At 37.7% G+C, this 21,278-nt stretch overlaps 1 protein-coding gene across 2 annotated transcripts in view; it reads right to left on the bottom strand.

Annotated features, from left to right (window-relative positions):
* Window positions 1-21,278, bottom strand: part of COL28A1 (collagen type XXVIII alpha 1 chain) — a 67,499-nt gene that overhangs the window by 12,985 nt on the left and 33,236 nt on the right. For both annotated transcript variants that reach the window (XM_048304937.1, XM_048304941.1), the window contains exons 22-29: window positions 19,493-19,561; window positions 18,856-18,927; window positions 18,190-18,258; window positions 15,398-15,466; window positions 11,027-11,098; window positions 9,487-9,555; window positions 3,411-3,479; window positions 819-887 (exon numbers count right to left, since the gene is read on the bottom strand). In XM_048304937.1, coding sequence (XP_048160894.1) covers window positions 819-887; window positions 3,411-3,479; window positions 9,487-9,555; window positions 11,027-11,098; window positions 15,398-15,466; window positions 18,190-18,258; window positions 18,856-18,927; window positions 19,493-19,561 — 558 coding nt within the window. The remainder of the gene's footprint in view (window positions 1-818; window positions 888-3,410; window positions 3,480-9,486; window positions 9,556-11,026; window positions 11,099-15,397; window positions 15,467-18,189; window positions 18,259-18,855; window positions 18,928-19,492; window positions 19,562-21,278) is intronic.

The following is a 21,278-nucleotide window of genomic DNA, read 5'->3' as shown; positions in this document are numbered from 1 at the left end:
TTGTTTGTTTGCTTCAGAATGTCACTGTTTTCCAAGGAAGACCTGTTTGCCAGTGAATTCCCTGATGGCTTTAGTATCTAGAGCCAAAATCACAGTATAGGGAGGCACCTTTTCTAACCCAACTAGAACATTGCTCCTTTTACTGAATCACCGGTGGTTGACCACTTAGCGTTGGAGACCTGAGCACAATACTCTTGATCCAGGGAAATATTCAGCCATATGCTCTATTTTAAGCACATTGATTTAAGGAAAACAGGAGAAACTTGGGCTGTTCTCCACTGGAGCCTCCAGTTTTAATAATTTTTCCACACATTTGTGACAAGGCAATTTAACAACTGAATGCTTAGAATATGTTGTCTTGTTTGTGTTTCTCCTTTTAAGGAGAGAAGTTGTGGCTGGAATTGGGTGAGTAAAAACTCACTTAAGAGTATATGGGAGACTGCCTAATTTCATTTATATTCCAACATTTTGTTTAACTTATTTTGCCACAGTAGATCTCCGTTACTGCCTCTTACAAGTGCTACCCAGAGAAAACCACAGATCTAAGTAAAACAGTAAGATGTGGCAGAGATAAGCCTTTTTTCTCCAGGTTAAATATATTTTTAATGACAAGAACAATAGAAGAGCAATTGGATGCAAACAATACTGATAACACAGCAAACAAAGTAAATATTGCATAGCTTACGAATAAGAAACTAAAGTGTAAAATTAATATTTGCAGGAGTTCACTGATTTGGTGGCAAAGACAGAAAAAAGACAGTCTCTTTAAGAAACAGTTTTAGAAGAAACTGACCAGATATGGCATTAACCCGGATTACCTTGTCTCCTTGTATGCTGGCACCAGGGGGGCCAGGTGGGCCAGGGAAGCCATTACGTCCCATAATACCCTATAACAGTCAGTGAGGCAAAAAAAGAAGGATCAGGAGGTAAACTCGTGGTAACACTATGGAAATAATCCCAAAATTGCTGTAAGCAAAAAAGTAAAACCATGTCAAAGACTCTAGTTCTGATTCTTCTTTGGTTTACACTTTCTCGCTGTGGTAATTATCCTTGGCAAATTTTTAGGAAAGCAAAGGAACAATTAATCTGGAAATAATTACAGAATAAAATTTACTCATAACACAGTGTGATATTTTCCTCATTTTTCCCCACACAGAAGACAACAGAAACCCTGTTTACAGAACAGCTTTGTGCAATCACTCCACCAAAGGGAGGCACAACAGCAGAGACACAAAGGACCAGAGCAATAAAACCTAGTGTAAGTAAGTCTGACAGGCATGTTAGTTCTTGGGCACCATGGGCATATGCCAAGCCCCTGTGGTGCCATAGTCTCTAGGAGCATCAGTCATTCAGAAAATCATAAGTGGGAGGGGAATAGAGTAAAGCCAAAGCAGCACATGCTGATTTGTATCAATACAGTCAAAATCAGGTAGAGCCCTTGTGCTTTGCAGGCAGGCTAATCTAACATTTCAAAGTGACAAAGTGAAGTATATTCTTTTGATTACATCAAAACTAAATTATTGATTTTCCTTTTTTTTTTTTTTTTCTTTATTTTTAGTTGACAAAGTTTTCAAAATTTGATCAAGCTTCATAAAAGTTTTTGTCAAGTTCAGGTTGGGGCATCCACAGCTCCTCTGGGCAACTGTTCCAGTGCCTCACCACCCTCACACTAAAGAATTTCTTCCTAATATTGAATCTAAACCCACCCTCTTTCAGTGTGAAGCCATTCCCCCCTGTCCTGTCACTACATGCCTAGTCCATCTCTGTCTTTCTTGCAGGCTCCCTTCTGGTACTGGAAGGCTGCAATTAAGTGACCCCTGTAGAGGCCCAAAGAAGTTTAGTTCCAGGGTGGATTGTGGCAGTGCCTCTCCCTGCCCCAGGCTGCACTAGGATGTAAGAAATGCTCATTAGACCTCAGCCTTGACGAACTGCACTTGGACTAAGCCCCTCCTGAGCTTATCAAAAACACTGTCTGTTCCCAGGAACTAACAGGCATCTAATGACCTCCTGTTTTTTAACAAACAGGCTTGGAAACTTTATCTTTCTTGACTGAATAACAACCCAAGTGGAATGTTTTTGTTACTGAACCTTCAAAGAAAGTTACAGACTCAAATTGTGGCCAGGATGGAAAATCACTATGACTAAAGTCTACTCTCTTGCAACCCTATAAACAGCAGTCCAAAGTGAGAGCCCTTTCAGCGCTCGATTCCCAGAAGGTAAGCAGGTAATTGTATGTCTCAAACACCTATGGCTGTGGAGACAGCCAGGGATTGGTGGTAATAACAGACAAGAATTGTTGATAATAACCAAGGACTGCTGGTCTTTACACACTGAAAAAGGGTAGGTCATCTCAACCATGAAGCCTTCTCTGTGCCAGGCTGAACAATCCCAGTTGTCTCAGCCTTTCCTCATAGGAGAGTGACTACATACATATCCTCACCCTTGAAAACAAAATACTGTTTCTCCACAGATAACATATTTTTCAGTCTCAAAGGCTTTGTGCAAAGAGCACATAGGGTCACACATTTGTAGGATTTTGACAGTCCAAACTTGAAACAGGCTATGTCAGTATGATTTACTAAGGTACTGAAATTGCTGCAGCTTTCAGAAAGCAAGGTAAAATCAGACACATATTCACACTCTTTGCTTATTGCATACCTGGAGTTGGTGATAGCAACGCTTCTTCATTCAGATGCTAGTTTATACAAAATGGCAGTGGAGGGTTCTGTACTCTCTGCTCTTATGCAAAAAGTTACAAAGGTCTGTCTATGTTTAAATGAAACAGAAGTGGAGAAATATACACAATGTTTGTCCTCATTGCCTCTGTAAAAATAATTGATGGATAAACCTGTAATAACGAAATCCAGGCAAGTACTGAATGCTTTTTCTTATCAGTATGTCTTTTTTAGATTACAAATCACTCCAGTGCAGGGAGAAAAAATTGCCCACATTGCACACTGGTTGCTTATAGAATTAACTTTTTGTTTTTGTATTTCTTTCCTAATGGTTTTACTAATGAAATTAATTGGATTTAATCTGATTGAGCAAAAATTTCAAACATAAAATTCACATTTAATGTATCTTCCAGCACAAAAGAATATCTTGTAAACAGGATAGATACAACCAGAAGAAATATTTCATTTAATTTACCATCCTGATAGCTCTGTTCAATCTCCAGATGTAACCTCATAAAGTCTGGCTGCAAATGCAGTTTTCTTCCCATTAGTATTCTTCCTAATCCAGTTGGTAGAAGTGTATGGTTAGTGACCATGTTTATATGCTTGATTTATCCTGAAGTTGCACCAGTGTAAATCAATAACTGATGAAGATCACTTGGTGTCTGAGAGATCAGAGTCTGGCAGCCAGCACCACAAAAGATCCCAAAAACTTGAACATGGCATCATACCAACCTTGGGACCCATGGTTCCCACTCCTGGTGGCCCCGGGGGCCCAGGAGGGCCTGGATTTCCATGGTCTCCCTGAAAATAGTCACAGAAATGTCAGTCATCACCTAGTAAATGTTACATCCTTCATCCACTTATGAAGCAGTCAAACTACTCAGTTTAAAAAACAAGCCAAACAAATGCTACATAAGTAAATAGCTGCTTTATAGATAGGTATGAAAAAAAACCAGCCCAAAATACAGGCACCTGCATCATTTAAGGTCTAGGTGCAGAACTTTATTTCCCAAGCAAAGGTCCATGTGATCAAAATCACCAGCAGAGTTAGGGCTCTACTTTGCAGGCTTATGAGCTACAAAAAAAAAAAAAAAAAGAAAGGAATCCATTTGGAAACACCACCATTTTCCCATCATATTTTGCAGGGGCTTACCAGGATGGACAGGGAGCTTACTAGTGGCACCATGACCATGACCTTTTACTGATACTGTGCTTGTTCTGACACTAGAGACATTTAATTTCCAGAACTGCCAAATCTGGGCGTTTATGAAAACTAAATGAATTTCAATAGCATCAATATAGAAGAATAAAGAGAATAGCTGTTTTTTAAAAAAGCCTTAATGTACATACATTTAGCTTGATTTCTGAAGGAAATTAAGTGATACTCTGCCTGTGCTTCTGCTTGTGTGTGTTGATTCTGGTTTTTTCTTCCAGTATATTTTGAAGTCATCTGTTGATTTCAGCCAAATTCATCAGAAATGTACGGGCCTTGACCATATTAATTTCCAGCATATTTGGTGGTAGTAGGAGGTTGGGTAATCGAGAGACATTCAATTCATGCTTTTGCTGAAGAATGAAGAAAACCCAGAGAGGACTCACCCCTTAACAACCAGGCAGAGAAAAGGCAGCTGCTGTCTGGTCAGGGGAAAATGAGTGTAACAGAGAGCCTGGTGCTGGCCCTCGTGCTGCAGACAAACCCAGTGAAGGAGATGGGGGGACAGGGGACATTAATGATAGGAGGAATGCACAGTTTTGTTTTCCTCAGACTGTGATTGTACAAATGAGGGAATAGGCACACATTCAGCGCAAGATTACTTGAAAACTCCCATCCATTCCTTGAAAAAAAAAAAGAAGTCTATAATCGATAAGTTAGAGATGCAGAGTATTCTGAACTGGGTTTAGCTTGATATCCCTAAACCTATTCCTGTGTACGCAAGTGCAAAATAAAAAAATGCACTGAGAAGCTATTGATCATATCATATATTAATAACAGAGCAGAAGAAATTGTATTTCTTGACAAAATTAAAAAGAAATCATTATAAAACCTCTTAATTGTACTTATTTTTACACTTGGAAAAGCTGCAGAAAGGGCTGTGCCTGCAGAGGGAGCATTCGTTCTAGGAGAGAGGTGCAAGTATAAATTGCAAATCACAGATGTCACTTGAGTTGTGGTAGGTGAAATGAAACAACATATCAAACAGATTAAAAAGGAAAAAGCAAACAGAATATTCTACAGATTTTCTTTACACACTGGGAGGAATGTGTGTAATCATTATAGTGACTACTTTTAGGTGAAATTCCCAAGGTTCAGTCTCTAGAACGACATCACCGCAATCTGTGTTTTTTATCCATGGCCATGATACCCTCATGCTAAGTCCCAACACACGTGCTAGTTATGCAGAGGTACTAGGGCCCAAACTACGCTCAGGCTTGAGGGATTTGGAGAGGTGGGAACCTAATCCCAAAGGCTAAGGCTTAGACCAAGCTTACAATGCTCTCCTTCCTGATGTAATATTTAGCTTTTGAATTTCATTTCCTGTTTCATCCGAAGCACTGGAGACTGGCCAGTTTGAGCAGGACATAGGCATGGTACTTAGATGCTCTTAGCTTCAAATTGCTGTGTCAAGGTGATTGGGTTAAATTAAGTGCCATGTTCAGTCAGGAGGAAATTTTTCCCTCAGATGACCTAAGGCTTTTATATCAGACCTTCCTTGCAATGCAAAGAGCCAAGGCATTGGCCATCTTCCTATCTAGTACCATCTATTATCAAAGGAATATTTATTTGTCCTCAATGTCCCCACAACCACAATACAATCTTATGCTGTTTGTAGGACAACTCTTTATGAACAGAAGTTGTGCAGAGCAGCCAAAGCTTTCCCTGCCCAAGCCTCCCTCTGAAATCTGCCAGAGATGCCAGAGCTAAGAGATACAGATATTGCATTAAAATGTATTTTGTAGGAGATCCTGGGATGCTGTGGCCTGTGAAACAGCCTGTGAGCTGCTGTGATGGAAACTGAATGGGAGGTTATCAAACCTAAATGATTCCTTATGGCTCAGTATCCAGAATACCTACAACCTGCTCTTAGACCAGCCCTGACCAGAAAGAGCCTAAAGTGTGACCTGAAGTCATCTGCCTCTTCCTCCCGCGGGTAACACAGTCTTCCACAGGGTCGTTGCAGGTGAAGGATTGAATTTTAGCCTCACATGCTTAGTTAATACCAGATGTCTCATTGAAAAGCTCTTCTGTAGAGCTTTATAGTAATCCTCACAGCTTCTGTATTTCTTGGCTTAAAGAAAAATACTTTTATTTTGCTTTATGAGTTGTGAAGTGGAGCAGTTCCTTTTTCTAAGGTGTCATATTAAACTGTCCTTCAGGGAATTCAGTTCAAAAATGATTAATACTGTTCTTTGATGAGGTCTAATTTATTTCCTGTATTGTGCTTGTAGACAAGCTTGTCACCATCAGCAAAACATTGAACTAGAGAAACACCACTGAAGAAAGAAATAAAGAGCTGAGTCAAGACACTGTAAAGTGTGGGAGTCCAATGTCTATTCTATACCTTTTATTAAAGAAAAAAAAAACATTAAATGACCTAATGGTCAACTAAAAAGTAAATATTGGATTTCCAAATATATATGTAATTTACTGTGAAGCATATGTATTTGATACTGAAACATGCAGCAGACACTGCAATACTCTCTTTAGTGAGAGCTAATGGATATAACAGTATTTGTAAGAAGAACATATTTTAAAAAAAAGATATTACATCTCTGCTTTCCACATTTTAGTTCAAATAGGCAAGGCCCAAGCTGCAAAAGTTGTTCATATTGCAACTGGATCCAGCCCAAATGCTCGTGCACTTTGCTAAGGATTTTAATAATCTTCCTGCTATCCAGTTACTTGCTTTATTTCTAGTGCTGGGCTCTTGCTCTTGAATGTCTGTAACTCATCTCCTAGTTGGCGACAGTGCTTTTAAATCAAATTTTTATTATATTCTGACATTATGTGCTTCTGTTTTAATGCTACAGAAAACAGGGTTCTGCCAGGACTGAATGCATCCCACATGTTCCAATTTTGTTTTCGTGTGAATTTGACCTCTGATACATAAAATTCCTGTCTAGCAGTGTGCACATATGTGAGCCATTTCTGAAAGCAGAGAACAGAGCTTTGATTCAGATGAGTGGAACATTCCTATATAATGATCCTCAAAGGAATTTCAAATTAACTAGTATGTAAATTTATGAGCCTCTTTAATCAAATAAATGTTCTTTTTTTATATGCAGAGATTCAGAGATTGTCACTGTTTTTACCTTCTTTTTTTTTTTTTTGTGGTATGTGTAAGAGGTAGACAATGCATTTACATTTCATTGGAAAAAGCCAGAATATTTTCCATTTTATGAACTAAGTTCTGGAGGAATTCTTGCAATTCAAGTGAATTCTTTTTCCTTGTTGCACCTTTGCTACCAAGATGTTATGCAAAGATTAAAAAATCAGAATGTAGTATGGGCAAACAGAAGCAAAAAATCAGGGAATGAGAAGAGATGCTTATATATTTAGTTCCTTTTTTTCCAATGCACTCTATACTATGTCTGGTGTGAATAAACAGAAGTAAATCAGAGATGTTATATCTCATTAGATAATGCTTGCGTTGGTGCCCCACTCATATGCTGCAAAAGCTACAGCTGCTCACTCTGCACAGAACAACACACACTTCACTCAACATGGCTAACACACCAATCTAGGGACATCGTCAAAAAGAAACATACCTATTTTAAAGTAAAAAATACAAATTAAATATTTTACCAGATGTTTTTAACTCTTGAATTTTTTATTATCCTGACAGAGTGTTAGATAAGCATTACTCTGAGCACGCAGGTTTGGTAGGCAATATCACACTGTAACACAAATAAAACCTGTAGATCCATGAAAACTTTTCATACAAAATTTGGTGTAAGCATGATTTGCCCTAATTGTGTTGTGTTCCTCTGCAGGGTTCCGTGTAATACAGCTCCTCCTAGAACAAGATGCCACTTCCCAACCCATGAATACAGTGCATTCCAAACCTATGCCATGAATCTATCCATGATTATTATGAGTAGGAAGCTGTTGATAGGCAGCTCCTAGTGCTATGTGTCCATCAACACACAGAGCTGCAGGCGCAACAGCAGCGAATTTGGAGCCTGGTGGCTACACCTACAGCGTGTGAGGAGATCTGCCCAGTCTGCTCCCATGGACTGACCCCCACTCAGGGTAGAAGAACATTAAGAGTCCCTGCAGATCACATCACCTAGTTTGGCTTCATCTGAAGGAAACCCATTTCCTGGCTTGTGGAATCACTCAAACCCTCTTTGGTCTGAAAACCTAAGCACAGAAAGTGCTAGAAGAACCACATCAATAGCACACCTCCAGTCCAGCCTCAAACTCCCATGTGGAGTTTTTGATAATGTGACTTTCTAATTCCTTTTCTTTAGGAAACACTACTTTCCAGAATTATGGATTAGGAAGCAAGGAAGAATTCAGACATAATGATACCCCTAGACATCCTGTAGTTGTAAGTCAAATCTTTATCAATATCTACCTTGATAATTTCATACAAGATTCTAGGATTTTAATGTTTTTCTGTAGTATCAAGAAATATGTATAATAAGACTACATTATATCAAGCTTGGTATTTCTATTTGGAAAGATACAATCTCATACAGAAAAATCTAATTAGTTTAGCCATATGCATTTTTTAAAAATTATATTGAATAACAAAATTGAAATTACTTCTAGTTCTTGCATTACTTGAAGTGAAATGCCTTGTATTGATAGGCAGTAATTCAGAATAGTTGCACAAAACCAGGTTTCCCAGATCCCAGTGACATTGGGACCATTCTGTGGTAATTCTAAAGTCAAGACATTCCAAGAATGAATGTCTTTCAATTTTTCCTTTTTTGTGGATTTTTTTGAGAGGCTATTGCAGTTTATATAAATGTGAATTCTGCTCTTCAGGGAACTGAAGTTGAAAGTTCTTTCTGTTTGGGAAAAACCTTATTTGGGCAATATTTCTTTTGCTTTGTCCTGCAACAGGCTGCCTGTTTCTCATTTCACATATGCAATGAGGAAATAATTAGTAAAACCACTCTGGGATATTTTAAAGAAATTTGTTGTTCGATTTTAGTCTTAAGTCTATTTTTCTGACTTTTAATAACATAAAAATGACAATGTGACTTTTAGGTGAGTTACATACTGCTTATAGTTTCATAAAACTTAACTATTCTGTGTTTTATGAAAAACCTTGGAAGTGTTTCAGTGTTGTATTTCTAATCCCTTTAACAGTTTTTCGCTTGTTTGAGGGTTTTTGTGAGTTTTGCCTCTAAATAAATACTAATTTTAGATAAAGGTTTATAGTCTTCTCTTAAAAGAGAACTTAAAAGATATCTCAGTAGTTCCATGTAACCCCTAACTCATTGTTTGGCCACATCCCTCACACTTCTGCCAGAGAAAGGAAGGGCATAATTATTAGGCAATACTGTGCTTGTGTTGGATTCTGACTTCCACATGGGAACACCAGCATCTAGAAACATCCTGGGTCTTTGGATGTATGGAAAACCTGGAGATCTGCATCAAGTCTGAGGATAAAGCAAGAACTAGTTTCTACCACATCACAAAAGTCTATCGCAAGCTTTTCTTCTAACAGAAATGAAAAGTGGGACAAAAGAATTTTGTCATGTATTTGTCATTCTTATCTAACGCATTTTTCAGAGGATGTCTATCTACCTTTGTTTACAAGTGAGATGCATTGGTCTACCATTGGACAAGTACCTTTGCTCCAGCATCTCCCATGCCTCTTGGGCCTGCTGGTCCTGTAGGGCCTGCTGGTCCTGGAGGTCCCTGGTACAGCAGAGGAATAAAGCATGTCAGTAGCTGTCCCAAAGTACTTGTGTTCTTCAACAAAGAAAATAATTTCTTGACATTTCTGATGTTTACTGAGCAACAGCCATCCTCAGTCCCAGGTGGAAGCCTAAAAAGACTCAGATTGGTGGAAGAAGTGCAACTCTTGACTTAAGAACATCGTTCTCAGCTCAGAGAAAGCAGTGAGAAAGCAGACATTGCTCCATGATTCATATGCTGCAAGCATTAGACAACTGAAATACCAGAGCTAACCTACCTAAATTTGGGGATTAGGTAATCATAACATGTATTTGTGTTTGGTAGTCTGTTCTCCTGAACTCCCTGCTCAATTCATCCGCCCCTTCAGCTGCTTTTCATACTGCTGGAGGCATTCCCAGGCTCCCTTTCAGCATTCATAGGGCAGATGGCTTTGACCCATCCTGCTACCTACTTAGCCATATAAATCTTGTCCACGTCTGACAGTGGTTTATTAAGTTGGTCTTTCCAGCTCATGGGCATGGAATGGCAGGGGAAAGATGTTAACCATGTGACAGTACAACAGAACCTTTGCACGTTACATGATGTGAAATGTGTCAAGTACACGGCATTACACCAGGAACCCGGAGTGAATGCCTTATGAACTAATTCTCATCCCAAAGGATCTTCTCAGCATCAGTCTGAATGATAGGAAATTGGAGCTGAGTAGGAATTTGGAAGCACTCAGGTCCCCCACCTCAGTGCATTTGGGAGTGCTTGCAGGGTTGTAGTTTGAAATAAAGCTGGATTAGACACATAAAGAAAATAGTGCTAGTGGAAGTTTGACATGTGGTGGTTGAAGGATGGCATCAGTATTTCCACTTTCTAGTGGAAAAGAGAGAGGCTGGTCAAACATGTCTGTGTGGCTTTGGGTGACTGAAATTTAGGATGATATGTCCTTGTAATGGAATGTGCCAGCTGGGACACTCAGGCATTAATTCCCTCTAAAACCAACCATCAGAAAAGCAAGAGGTGGAAAATCTTCAAATAAGAGGATTTAACTGCCCAGTATGAAAAACAGCTGAAAATTCAAGGAATTGAAACTGCAAAATTTGGTCAAGCAGGTGGTATTAGAAATCTTGATCAGAGAAGAGTAAAGAAAAGGGAAGGAGGAAAAATAATTCAAAGCAGTGATTATATTTAAACAGGTATGAGCAGTCATAATGATTTTTATGGAATTACACGGTGTCCCTTTCATGGCAATGAAATGAGAGCCATTTATATCCAGTTCCAACTGCTTGTACAACCGGTGCTGTATCTAGGACAGGAAAGGACTTCAAAATATCCATGAAATATTTAAATTAGCTAAAGGATGATTAACTGCACTTAGTTAAGTAACTAAATCTAAGCAACTAAATATTGAGTTATCACATAGTAATTTTTGTTTTGGTTTTTTTGTTGAACATAAAGTACGTTAAATTAAATTTGTACTTACAGCTTCACCTCTGCCACCTTTGTCACCTTTCGCTCCACGGGATCCAGGTGGTCCAGGTGGTCCTTGGTCCCCCTAAACACAAACTAGGAAGTCAGAAATCATGCCACTACCTGGACCATCACAGTGTAAAGAATATTAACAAATATGTAAGGAAGTTAGTTAATATGCTTAATATAGAATAGCAGTTACCAGCTCCTGAAATTTGTTCACAAAGTTCAGGAAATTCTGTGATTTTTTTTATTGTGGTTTCAATTGAATTAATTAAGATTTTAGAAGAGTAAGAATTTTTATTAGGAAATTGTTAATTTCTAGATTTGTAGTTGCAGAGAGAAACCTTCAGAACACTGACTTTAAATTCAGGCAATACAAAGTTAAATTTATTTTCAAGAACAAACTTTTATGAATTTGGGGGTAAGTTTGAGCAATGAGAACTGAATTTAGAATACTGAAATATAATATGCCAGCGTTAAGTTACATGTTGCACATTTTGCACTTCCAGGTAATAACATTGGTTCTCTCATACAGTAAAGCAAAACTTCATTCTACAAGGGAAAGTAGGAAAAGAAAGAAATACAACCAGTTATAAGAAAAAGATCAGCCTAAAATACTTTCTTATCAAGAGACAATCACTCCTGTTGACCCTGTCACTGACTCTCACTAAAGATTTGTGCATCTGCAAAAACTCAATGCTTCCTTTCATGGCCAGAAGAGACGCCAACAGCAAACTTTTCCTCTTTCCTCATTCCAGTGAGAGTTTTCCGGACATTTTATGAGAAAATTAACTGAGCTTGCAACAGACTGTTCACAGAACCAAGAAAGAGAACGTATTGCTTTGAGGCATCTCTCAGGTACACTGTTGGTTTGAACTGTAGATGCTCACATGACAGCACTGGCAATCGGAAATCCTCATTGATACACACCCACCTCCCTCCCAGGCACAGTATGGATATCGTGGCTGTTCACAGAGAACTGCACGCCCTTCACTCAGTCCCACAGAACCAAGAGATGTGATACATTCTACAAAAGAGTGTTGTAGAGTGCTGTCAACAGCTCCCAGAGTTTTGTTAATGTATATAGGTATAACATATCCTCAAGAATAATTGCATACAAATACACAAATATTTCCCTGTCTATTCCAGTAAAAGGAAATAACAAGAAAAACAAAACTACAAGGAACAGAAAACAGCTGTTTCACTGTGCATTGTGCCTGTAAATTTCTACAATAATATAATCCTTCAAGAAGAGAGTCCAGTTAGCAGCTCAGACCTCAGCAGCTGGTCTGTCTGAATACAATATCCATGTCTGGAAAACAAATCATCTTGTACTCTAGTTGGATATACAACAAAAACAGACATTGGGTCAAAATCTCCCGTCCCATGAATGTCTCTACCACAGACACAAATAATCAGTTCTTATTAACCAGTTTGGTCCTACCAGAAAAACGGAAGAGATGCTTTGGGTCTCCTAAAGATATATATCCTAGGTTTAGGCTAGCAGGTAGGTAAATGTAGAAAGACAAGGTAGACTCAATGTTCTGGTTAAGATGAAACCCTGAAATTGCTTTAAATGACATTTGGATAGGGATGCAAGCATGCCTTATGCTTAAGTAAATTCTGTATAGTGGGTCATTCCTGTATGAATCGCATCTACTCTTGAATCCAATGGGACAGTTTCACTGAGAAACTTTAAACAGACCCTGACCAAACTGTGTCAGCTCTGGAAGATGTCTCTTCATGCCTCCTAATTTCAAATGATGGAATTCTGATCCACCACTGTAAAAATTTAATAATGAGAATGCTTCTAGATCATAAATAGCTTTATAATAGAAAGTCAATTTCACCTCTTCCTGATTCTTATGATCCATAGTTCTGAAAGTGTGGATGAATTGAGAAGTGTTTAGAAATGTTTAATAACATTTTTATTTTACAAGAAAGGAAAATATGGATCATAGGTTCATATCTGTTTTTACTTCTAATCTCAGTACACTAAAAACCAGCCAAACAGATGTTTTCATTTAATCTTAGCAGACCACTGTAAATATCAAATACATGTTAACACATTCTCTTCCCTGAGAATTGGGATTTTGTCAACTGCCTGGGTTTCCTATTAATAGCATAGCTATAAATGCTATAAATCTACTTAGGTCAGATCTACAGAAAAATCTTATATAAGAAACAGTTCTTTAGTCCAGATTATTTTGTTGGGGCTTTAACAGTCACACAAGAGATGTCCCAGGAGCAATTCTGTGATTACTGCTTCCCACAGTTTTGTGGTGTCTGGAAGAGAAAATCACAGTGACTTGCTCTAAGTCAGTGCACTAGCAAGAAGGCAAGTGCCACTGATGCCACAGATAGTCTGCTAAATGAATTAATCTGCTTTTCCAGCCTTTCCAGGGCAGGTTCTAAAGTAGTTTTCCAAAGAAGTAATATAAAGATAGTTGCTTCTACACTCTTTCAAAACAAAGAAAATGTATAGAAACATAAATCTTGTATCCATGGTTGTTATAAAGAAAATAAAACAGTTGTCATAATCAAAACCTAATTGATTAAGGATATGACTGGACAATTAAGTCATGTTCATCACTTCTTTTTATAAGAAAAATAGAGTGAAGCAATATTCTAGATTATAGACAAAGGAAATTTAGAGTTTTCGAAAATCAGAAATAAAAGCTACTGAATGAGTGTGGTTCAATGTGCTATTCAGCATCCTCTGGTAGGTGTACTGGTAGAATTGTGTCAAGCCAGGAGTAAAGCATTATTGGTATTCCTAAAATGCTATAATGCAAAAGCTATTGAACTAAGTGGCTATATTTTGAGCTACATTGTGTTAGGTAGACATAAACTACTTGGTTTCTGAATTTGGGTCTATTGTCTATATTTCCACAAAGTGAAGCAATGGAATTGAGTGGAATATTTAATGTGCAGTCATGGTAAAGAGGAAAGAAAGAAAGAAAAAAAAAGATGTTTCTGAAGAAGGTTCCCAGTTTCAGTCTGGAAAGAAGATCACAAGAATGGTACCTTTCCCTGAACTATTCCCTTTTCACAAGCAGCAAAAGTCTGAAAGTTGCAACCCGAACCACAACTGACAGAAGTACAATATGATATAAAGCGTGTTAGACGGGAAGAGGTGAAAGCTGCAAAGGAAATGTATTCAGTTTTTGCAGTAGTGGACATGGGCACAGTTCCAGGGACTGGGCTTTTCAGTTTGCTCTTCAACTGTAGAAAGGTGAGTGCCACAGTTTTCTAATACTGCCTTATTATTCTGATTAGTTAAATGAAAGGCAATTTCAAGGAGCCAAGGAAAAACCTTACTAAAGGGTTTTGGTAATTTGGTGATAAAATACCAGCCAAATTCCATGCTGATAACTGTAATGCATTATACAAGGAGAAAACACAGACATAACTTTATGTACCTAACAGTCATCCTGAGCTACTATCGCTACTCAAGAAACACAACAGAGAGAACCATTCCTTGAAAAGTTCAATTCACTGTTCAACAGTGATAAAATCCCATAAATTTAATTCTTTGTAAATTAATCTATATTCTTATCCTCTAAGCTATTGCCCACTGGTAAGAGGATGGTCCTTGGTCTTACCTTATTCTTCAAGCAGCCTAATGTCAACTCATATGTACTACAGAAGACAATTTTTCACTCTCTCACTTTTGTAAAATCTGCAAGCTCTTTGTTACCACTGAATCCTCAGTTTCATCTCTGGTCTTTCACTCGCATGTTGATCTTGCCATTTACCCACTAAAGGCTAGAAAAGTGACCACTGCAAGCCTGCTACAGACTACTGTACTTCATTCCTGATGTTGATGTTAAAATTTTAAAGGGTATAACCAAGTAAATCCTATTCTGTAACCTATATACAAATAAGAAATTTCAAAAGATCTATTTTTAAAATTCTTTATTTTGGATCTCACTTATGTTTTTGAATGTGCAAGCTTGGTAATACCGAAATGCCACTGTTAAGGTAACGAATACCTCTCAGTTTATACTCAGTAACAAGCATATTGCCCATGTAGAGCTATAAAAGATGACATGAGATAATGACAAGTGGAGATGAATTTGGACCACATGAGATGAATTTGAAGAACTGCCTTCCTAATGAAGACTTCCTATGGGAAGTGTGCAGGGTGAGGTACACCCTCAACCCAAACACAAAATAGTATAAATATTTATACTATTTTGTGTTCTTTGCAAAGACAGTAAGTTTATTTTAAAAATAAACATAACCTGGAATGATGGAAAAGTTGAAGAATTGGTGAGCTCCTTTCCTGAAAAGATTCAAGTGGTGTCTATATTTTCACAGAAGTTTTGTACATGTCTCATGCTTATTTACTTTCCATCTTTTGTCTAAAAACTCCTACCGTTGGTCCCATTATTGAATTTCCAGGAAGTCCATCATCTCCTGGTGGTCCCTTGTGTCCTGGATCCCCCTATCCAAAAAGAAACAAATTCAAATTTATATTAACTATATTAAGTTTTAACTTCCAAAGTTCTACAGAAAAAAACATGTATTCAGTTCTTTCTTACAGGGACAATTTTTGAGCTAGGTAACATGAAATCAGTATGTCTAGAGGAAGCTTCTGCTACCTTGATTCTGACCTCTCTTACACTTCTACTTCTCCCCAGCTGTTTCAAAGAGTTTGTTTTACCTTGACAAATAAATTGATGGCTTTAGTTTTCAAATGAAGATCGAATATCATAATTCCCTTTGAGAGGCCAGATGCACCTGTGGGTCCTGCCTGCTTTTGGCCACAGGCAGGCTGCATAACCTTGTTTCTGTCAGAGCACATAGACAACAGCAAGGAAATTCAAAGACAAGTGCTGGAACAGAGTATGCTTAGAAAGCCCACATATGCTAGGGCGTAGCACTTCAAAATCACAGGTTCCATAGTCTGAAGTCTCAGGGAGAAACTTGAGTTTTCCACAGATATTACACAGCACAACTTTTTGATAATAGCTCTGTCAGTGGCTTTCCTGGAAAGCAATCAGGTTTAGAATCTACGTTCCTTTTGTAACCCTTCATAGAGCAAAATTTGGCTCCTTCTAGTGCTTAAACTTTGGCAACAGATGTTTCACTTTACATTAGGAAACTTAAAAAGAAAATCTAAATGTTCCATGAAACATCTGCAATTTCTCAGTAAGAAGGACATGCAGTATTCCAGGAAACATTCACTAGGGAATGCAATTAAATGCTCTTTCAAAACCACTGAGCAGCTGATGAAGAAATATTAGAAAAAACAGCTTTCTCATAATACTGTCCCCACATTGGTAACAGCATAATGATTGTTAAGGGAAATAAAACTCCAGGCCCCTAATGTGGTGTAGTTTAAAGTAAATAAACTCCCAATGGACACAACCATGGCTGCCCAGGAGTTAAAACCTCTAGCAACCACCCACTTCCATCTCAGAGATGTCCCAAAAAGACCTCAGACATAACTCCCAGCTTTGAGAAACATTCTCTGCATTACAAATTTATAATGTCTGTCTTCTCAACTGCAGACATCAGGACGTTTTAGGAACAAAATTAGTAGTTATCATTGTACTTTCCACAGCTGAGAGAGAAAACAGACCTGTGTAGCTGTTACATTATTGATCAACTGTCCAAAACATAGTAGATATTTGTTTAAACAAAGTAATTATGATGGAGCTGAAGAGAAAAAGTTTTGTATATTTTCTAAAAATCAACTTGCATTTTATAATTACCCCAAATACTTGGGTTTTTTTCATCAGTTACTGCCCATATAAGCCCTGCTCTAAAATTTAGTAAAGAATTTCAAAAGACTTCTACAGACTTCATTGGATTTTGGATAATGGCCCATCTGCTATGATAGTTATATGAACTGTACTGAACAGACCAAAATCATGGTGAAAAAGACAAGGAAGTCTACAAAGTTGTTATTTTTCAGCATGAATTTACTAATGAACAATCTTGACTCCCTTTCTTGTCTATTCAAAAATGTCACAGCAACTAGAAAAACACAAAGAAGGGAAACTGATTTAATGAAACCTGTCTTCATACAAGTTGTGCCTTTTAGCACGTCACCTGTACTCTCCTCACACAACGTTTGTCACGTTATTATAGTTTGAAACCAATATAAGAGATATGAGCACCTCACAATCTTCTTTTTTTCTGCTCTGTGGTTACAATTTTCCTCCAGGTCTACCCTGAGCATTTTGCATTTTCGTCTTTCTTTCTCCTCCATGCACAAACAAGTCCAAAACACATCATATCCCTCTGTGATGTCCTATTGCCAGATGGATGAGTATATTGTATGTGTAATACCCTCCTGTACTTGGGGGGTGAGGAAGGGGGTGCACATATATTTTTAAGGAGGAAGAAAAATGGGGATGAAATTACTTAAATTACTTCTGAGTGACATGATATGCATTAGTGATTCCCTCACTCTAAAAATTAACACCAAAGGTGAAAAGTGTCAATTAAAGTTGAAGTTACCTGACATATTAGAGCAAGACTAATTTAAGTAGCAAGTATGTTTTATTATTTAAATAGCAGTGAATTTTCGAATATTTTTAAAACCTTCAAAGTTAGCTTTATTTTTGCTGAATCTACCCATTTTACTCAGCAGGACAAGTCCCACTTATTTCAGGTACATTTTTCCCATAGGGAAGATGAGATGGATGTAGCCCTAGCTATGTTATATGTGACATTTCATTTCAAGTAGTACCTACAGGCCAGCTGTTCACTTGGAAGTGACATACAAACACTCAGCTCCAAAAAAACCCAGCATATAACACCCTAGAACTATACATAAACATATTCTTGCAGGGGTTTAATGCCATATTTTAAGAAGCAAAAACATAGCAAATCTAGAAGAAAAACAACTTCAAACTGATTAATTTCACAGGAGGGACCAAACCAGAACAGAAATCTAATAAGGTTTTTTTTTTTTAAACAAAAGGCTTCAGGAGGAAATAACTATGTACCAAGTTCAACTTACTATTAAAGGACCTGGCCTCCAACACTCTCTGTTAATTTTTAATACTTTTTAGTCCTTATTTCTGAAATTCAGTATTTTTGTTGCTACAACAAGGAATTTTAAGTTCTTTAAATCAGATTCTTTTAATTTTGACAGAAATGTACACTAGAAATTTGCAATCTCTGGTCTCTAGGAAATACGTATCAGACAGTCACCTTTGGTCCAGGAGGTCCCTGAATAGATGACCCAGTTGCACCAGGAGGTCCTCTCTCTCCGGGATCACCCTGTTACAAAATGGTATAATGTAGACTTAAACAGACAGTTTGACTTTCTGAACCAAAAATATCTGCAATACAGATCTACCTGTAAAACAGGCAATACCGTGAAAAAGACTTAAATCAGCCTATTGTTCTTACGAAAGCTGGTCTGAGTTTCATATTTTAAATTACTATTGGTTGAACTGTGTATTTGACTTCTTTTAGCTTTAATTAATATTTTGTGTCTGTCCAATGGAATAACAAGAGCACTTGTATTATTCCAATTTACTTATCATTCAGAGCAACACTTACAAAATACTACAACAGAAAGTTAATGATTCAAAGTAAAAATTTTGCAAAATACTCATGGCTACATTAACTTGGACAACTTTAATGTAGCTTATGAGTGCTCATGCATAACTACAAGGTATGTAATTATTTTTTTACCTATTCTTTGCCTCGTTGAGACTTCTGTGTCATTTAGGACAGACAATGGAAATATTTCTGCTTTTCTTTTGTTAAGTCTTTAAGTATCAGATGTTTGAGAAATTTTTACATTGCATAAACTCCATAGATTCCTTAACAAATACAAAGAGAAGGGTTACCATGAAAGAACAAGCTTACTTTTGGTCCAGCTAGGCCTTTTGGTCCTGTAGGACCAATCTCTCCTTTGGAGCCTTTTCCTCCAGGGTCACCCTGAAGAAAACAAACTTTTTTTTCAGTCACAGCAAAGATTCATTCACAGCTGCAGATACACAAATAGCCAAAACCACAATAATAATGACACCCATAATTAGAAAGATGTTTAGATGCTCCACTCCAACTGAAATCCTAGTCATTTCTAGAGGCTGGCCCAAATGTCCTAAACCATATGAAATGGGAGATAAAAGTTGTCTGCCTACTAATACATCTTTCCAGGCTTTTAATTTCATATTTAGATATCTAACTATTCTCCTAATTTGTCTTAGCTTCTCTCTCCCTATCAACTTACTGAGCTAATTTGTCACCTCTGAACTTTGATGAAAACTCTCTACTGAATTTTTAGGAAATCTCTGCTGCCCTGTTAACTTTAGGCTCTATATTTAGAGTCTGATTTTGCTGCACTTGTTCAGGCTATAGAACACATTGCTCTCTCTTAAATCCTTTTAAGTCCAGTTAAAATAGAATTGCTACTTAAGATATAATGAAAGAAAATATAGCTCAGAATCCAAACTCTTATAAAAGTCTGCAGTATTTCCCCAGTGTGCATGTCAAGTCATACCTTTTGGCCTATGGCTCCTTTGCCAGGCGGTCCTTCTGAGCCTTTTGGACCTTCATCTCCCTTTTCCCCCTAACAGAGATTAAATGGTTAATTACTTTTCACATAGTTAATTTTATTGCTAGACTTATGAGAAACAATGCTTGCATAAACACTTTCCTCAAAAATGTCAGTAAATATCTGGTAACTGTTTTCCTACAAAAAATAAAGTATTCTGTCTCTTAAAGCCCTTGCAATCTCCTACATTCATGTTCCTTTTTTTTACAGACATTTGCAATAGTGCCATCTGCAACTGCATCAATCTTTTTTAGGAAGGATTCCATGCATACTCTTATAAGAGGAAGAGAAATGCTTCCAAAGTTATCAGAAAATGTCTTGATGGACCAATTCTGAGAAGTAATTTTAGACAAGTCTGTAGCCTATGGCCAATCCAGGCCAAAAATATTTGCCAGGAACGTTACAGCAAATAACTCACAAATAGCCCACATAAAACATTCCATTAAGGAACATTACCTAGAAAATATTTATGCATAATACAAGTCAGATAAGTACCTCAGGATACCTGTAGGTAATTTAGAGAGTGAAAGGTAGAGTAAAATGAGGTTAAAATCCATTTCTGATTTGAACTGTTGATGAAAGTGATATTACAGAGCCCGTTGTTGATAGGCATCAGTCTGGATCCCACTTGGGTGAGATATTTTCACACCTACAAATAATTGCTGTAGTATCACTGTGCTACTCACTGCAGGTATCCAGCTGTTCTTTGCACTGCCCTGAATACCCAGGGTAGCAGCTCAGTACTACTACTTTTACCTTCAGTGGGTTACAACAGGGAAGATGACAGAATTAATCATCAGAATAAAGGCAATATGCAACAGAAAAAACCAAAAACCCAGCATGGCCATCTGTAACTTTAACCCAACATGTACTCTTAATTCTGCTACACTTCTGATACACTGCAATCTTACTTTTTGAGCAGTGGATGATACAAAATTTAAATGTATACTTAAGTAGCAACAAAAATGCTACATTTTTTCTCACAGTGGAAGGATTACTGCTTCAGGCCGTAGCTTGTCAAACAGGTATTGCACTTTTAGGTGACAAAAATGCAAAGCTGCATTTTTAACCGATACTTATTACAGCTATTCAGATATTTTCTGATTTAAAGCCCTCAGTCAAAAATGATTTTCTGACTCCAAATTATGTTTAGTTTATCAATTCTACATGTCAGCCAGGTGCTACCCTCACAAAAGAGCTGCACAGTAGCAGTCTGGAGGCAGCAGTTAAAAATCATACCAAGCACTGGCACTTGCTTACTCAGCAGCTCATCCATTTTGGAAAGAGTACAATTAAAAGCTTTCATTTAATTTGCTCTAAATTTACTCTTTTGGGCACTCTGCTTTGCACCCCTCTAAATTACTGTCCTTCCTTTTGAATTTATGCTTCTTTTCCCCAGTGTGGTGCAGTTTTTCCTAGATCCTCAGAATTTCCCTTGAAATCAAACAGCCCTGGGTTCAGCTGTTTGTGATGGTTCCTGTGCCTCAGCTGACAGGTTTCAGCCACAGCTCACCACGCTGTGAGATGCCCTGAGTCACACTGATTGAGCATTACTTCTTGGTGTCAGGAAAAATCTGAACAGGCCATGAGGAACAGGTTAAAGACACGAGCTGTCTGCTCTCCAAGAAGATTGTGAAATTAAACAGTAGTCAATTGCCCACAAAAGGCAGGACTGCTTGCCTGCAGCTCAGTTGCTCATTCGGATGGTAACCACTGGTAGTAGAGTTTGTTG

Source organism: Corvus hawaiiensis, chromosome 1 (genome assembly GCF_020740725.1).
Source record: "Corvus hawaiiensis isolate bCorHaw1 chromosome 1, bCorHaw1.pri.cur, whole genome shotgun sequence".
Lineage (NCBI taxonomy): Eukaryota > Metazoa > Chordata > Aves > Passeriformes > Corvidae > Corvus > Corvus hawaiiensis.
The sequence above is the reverse complement of the archived record's forward strand: the minus strand, read 5'-3'. Positions and strand labels throughout refer to the sequence as shown.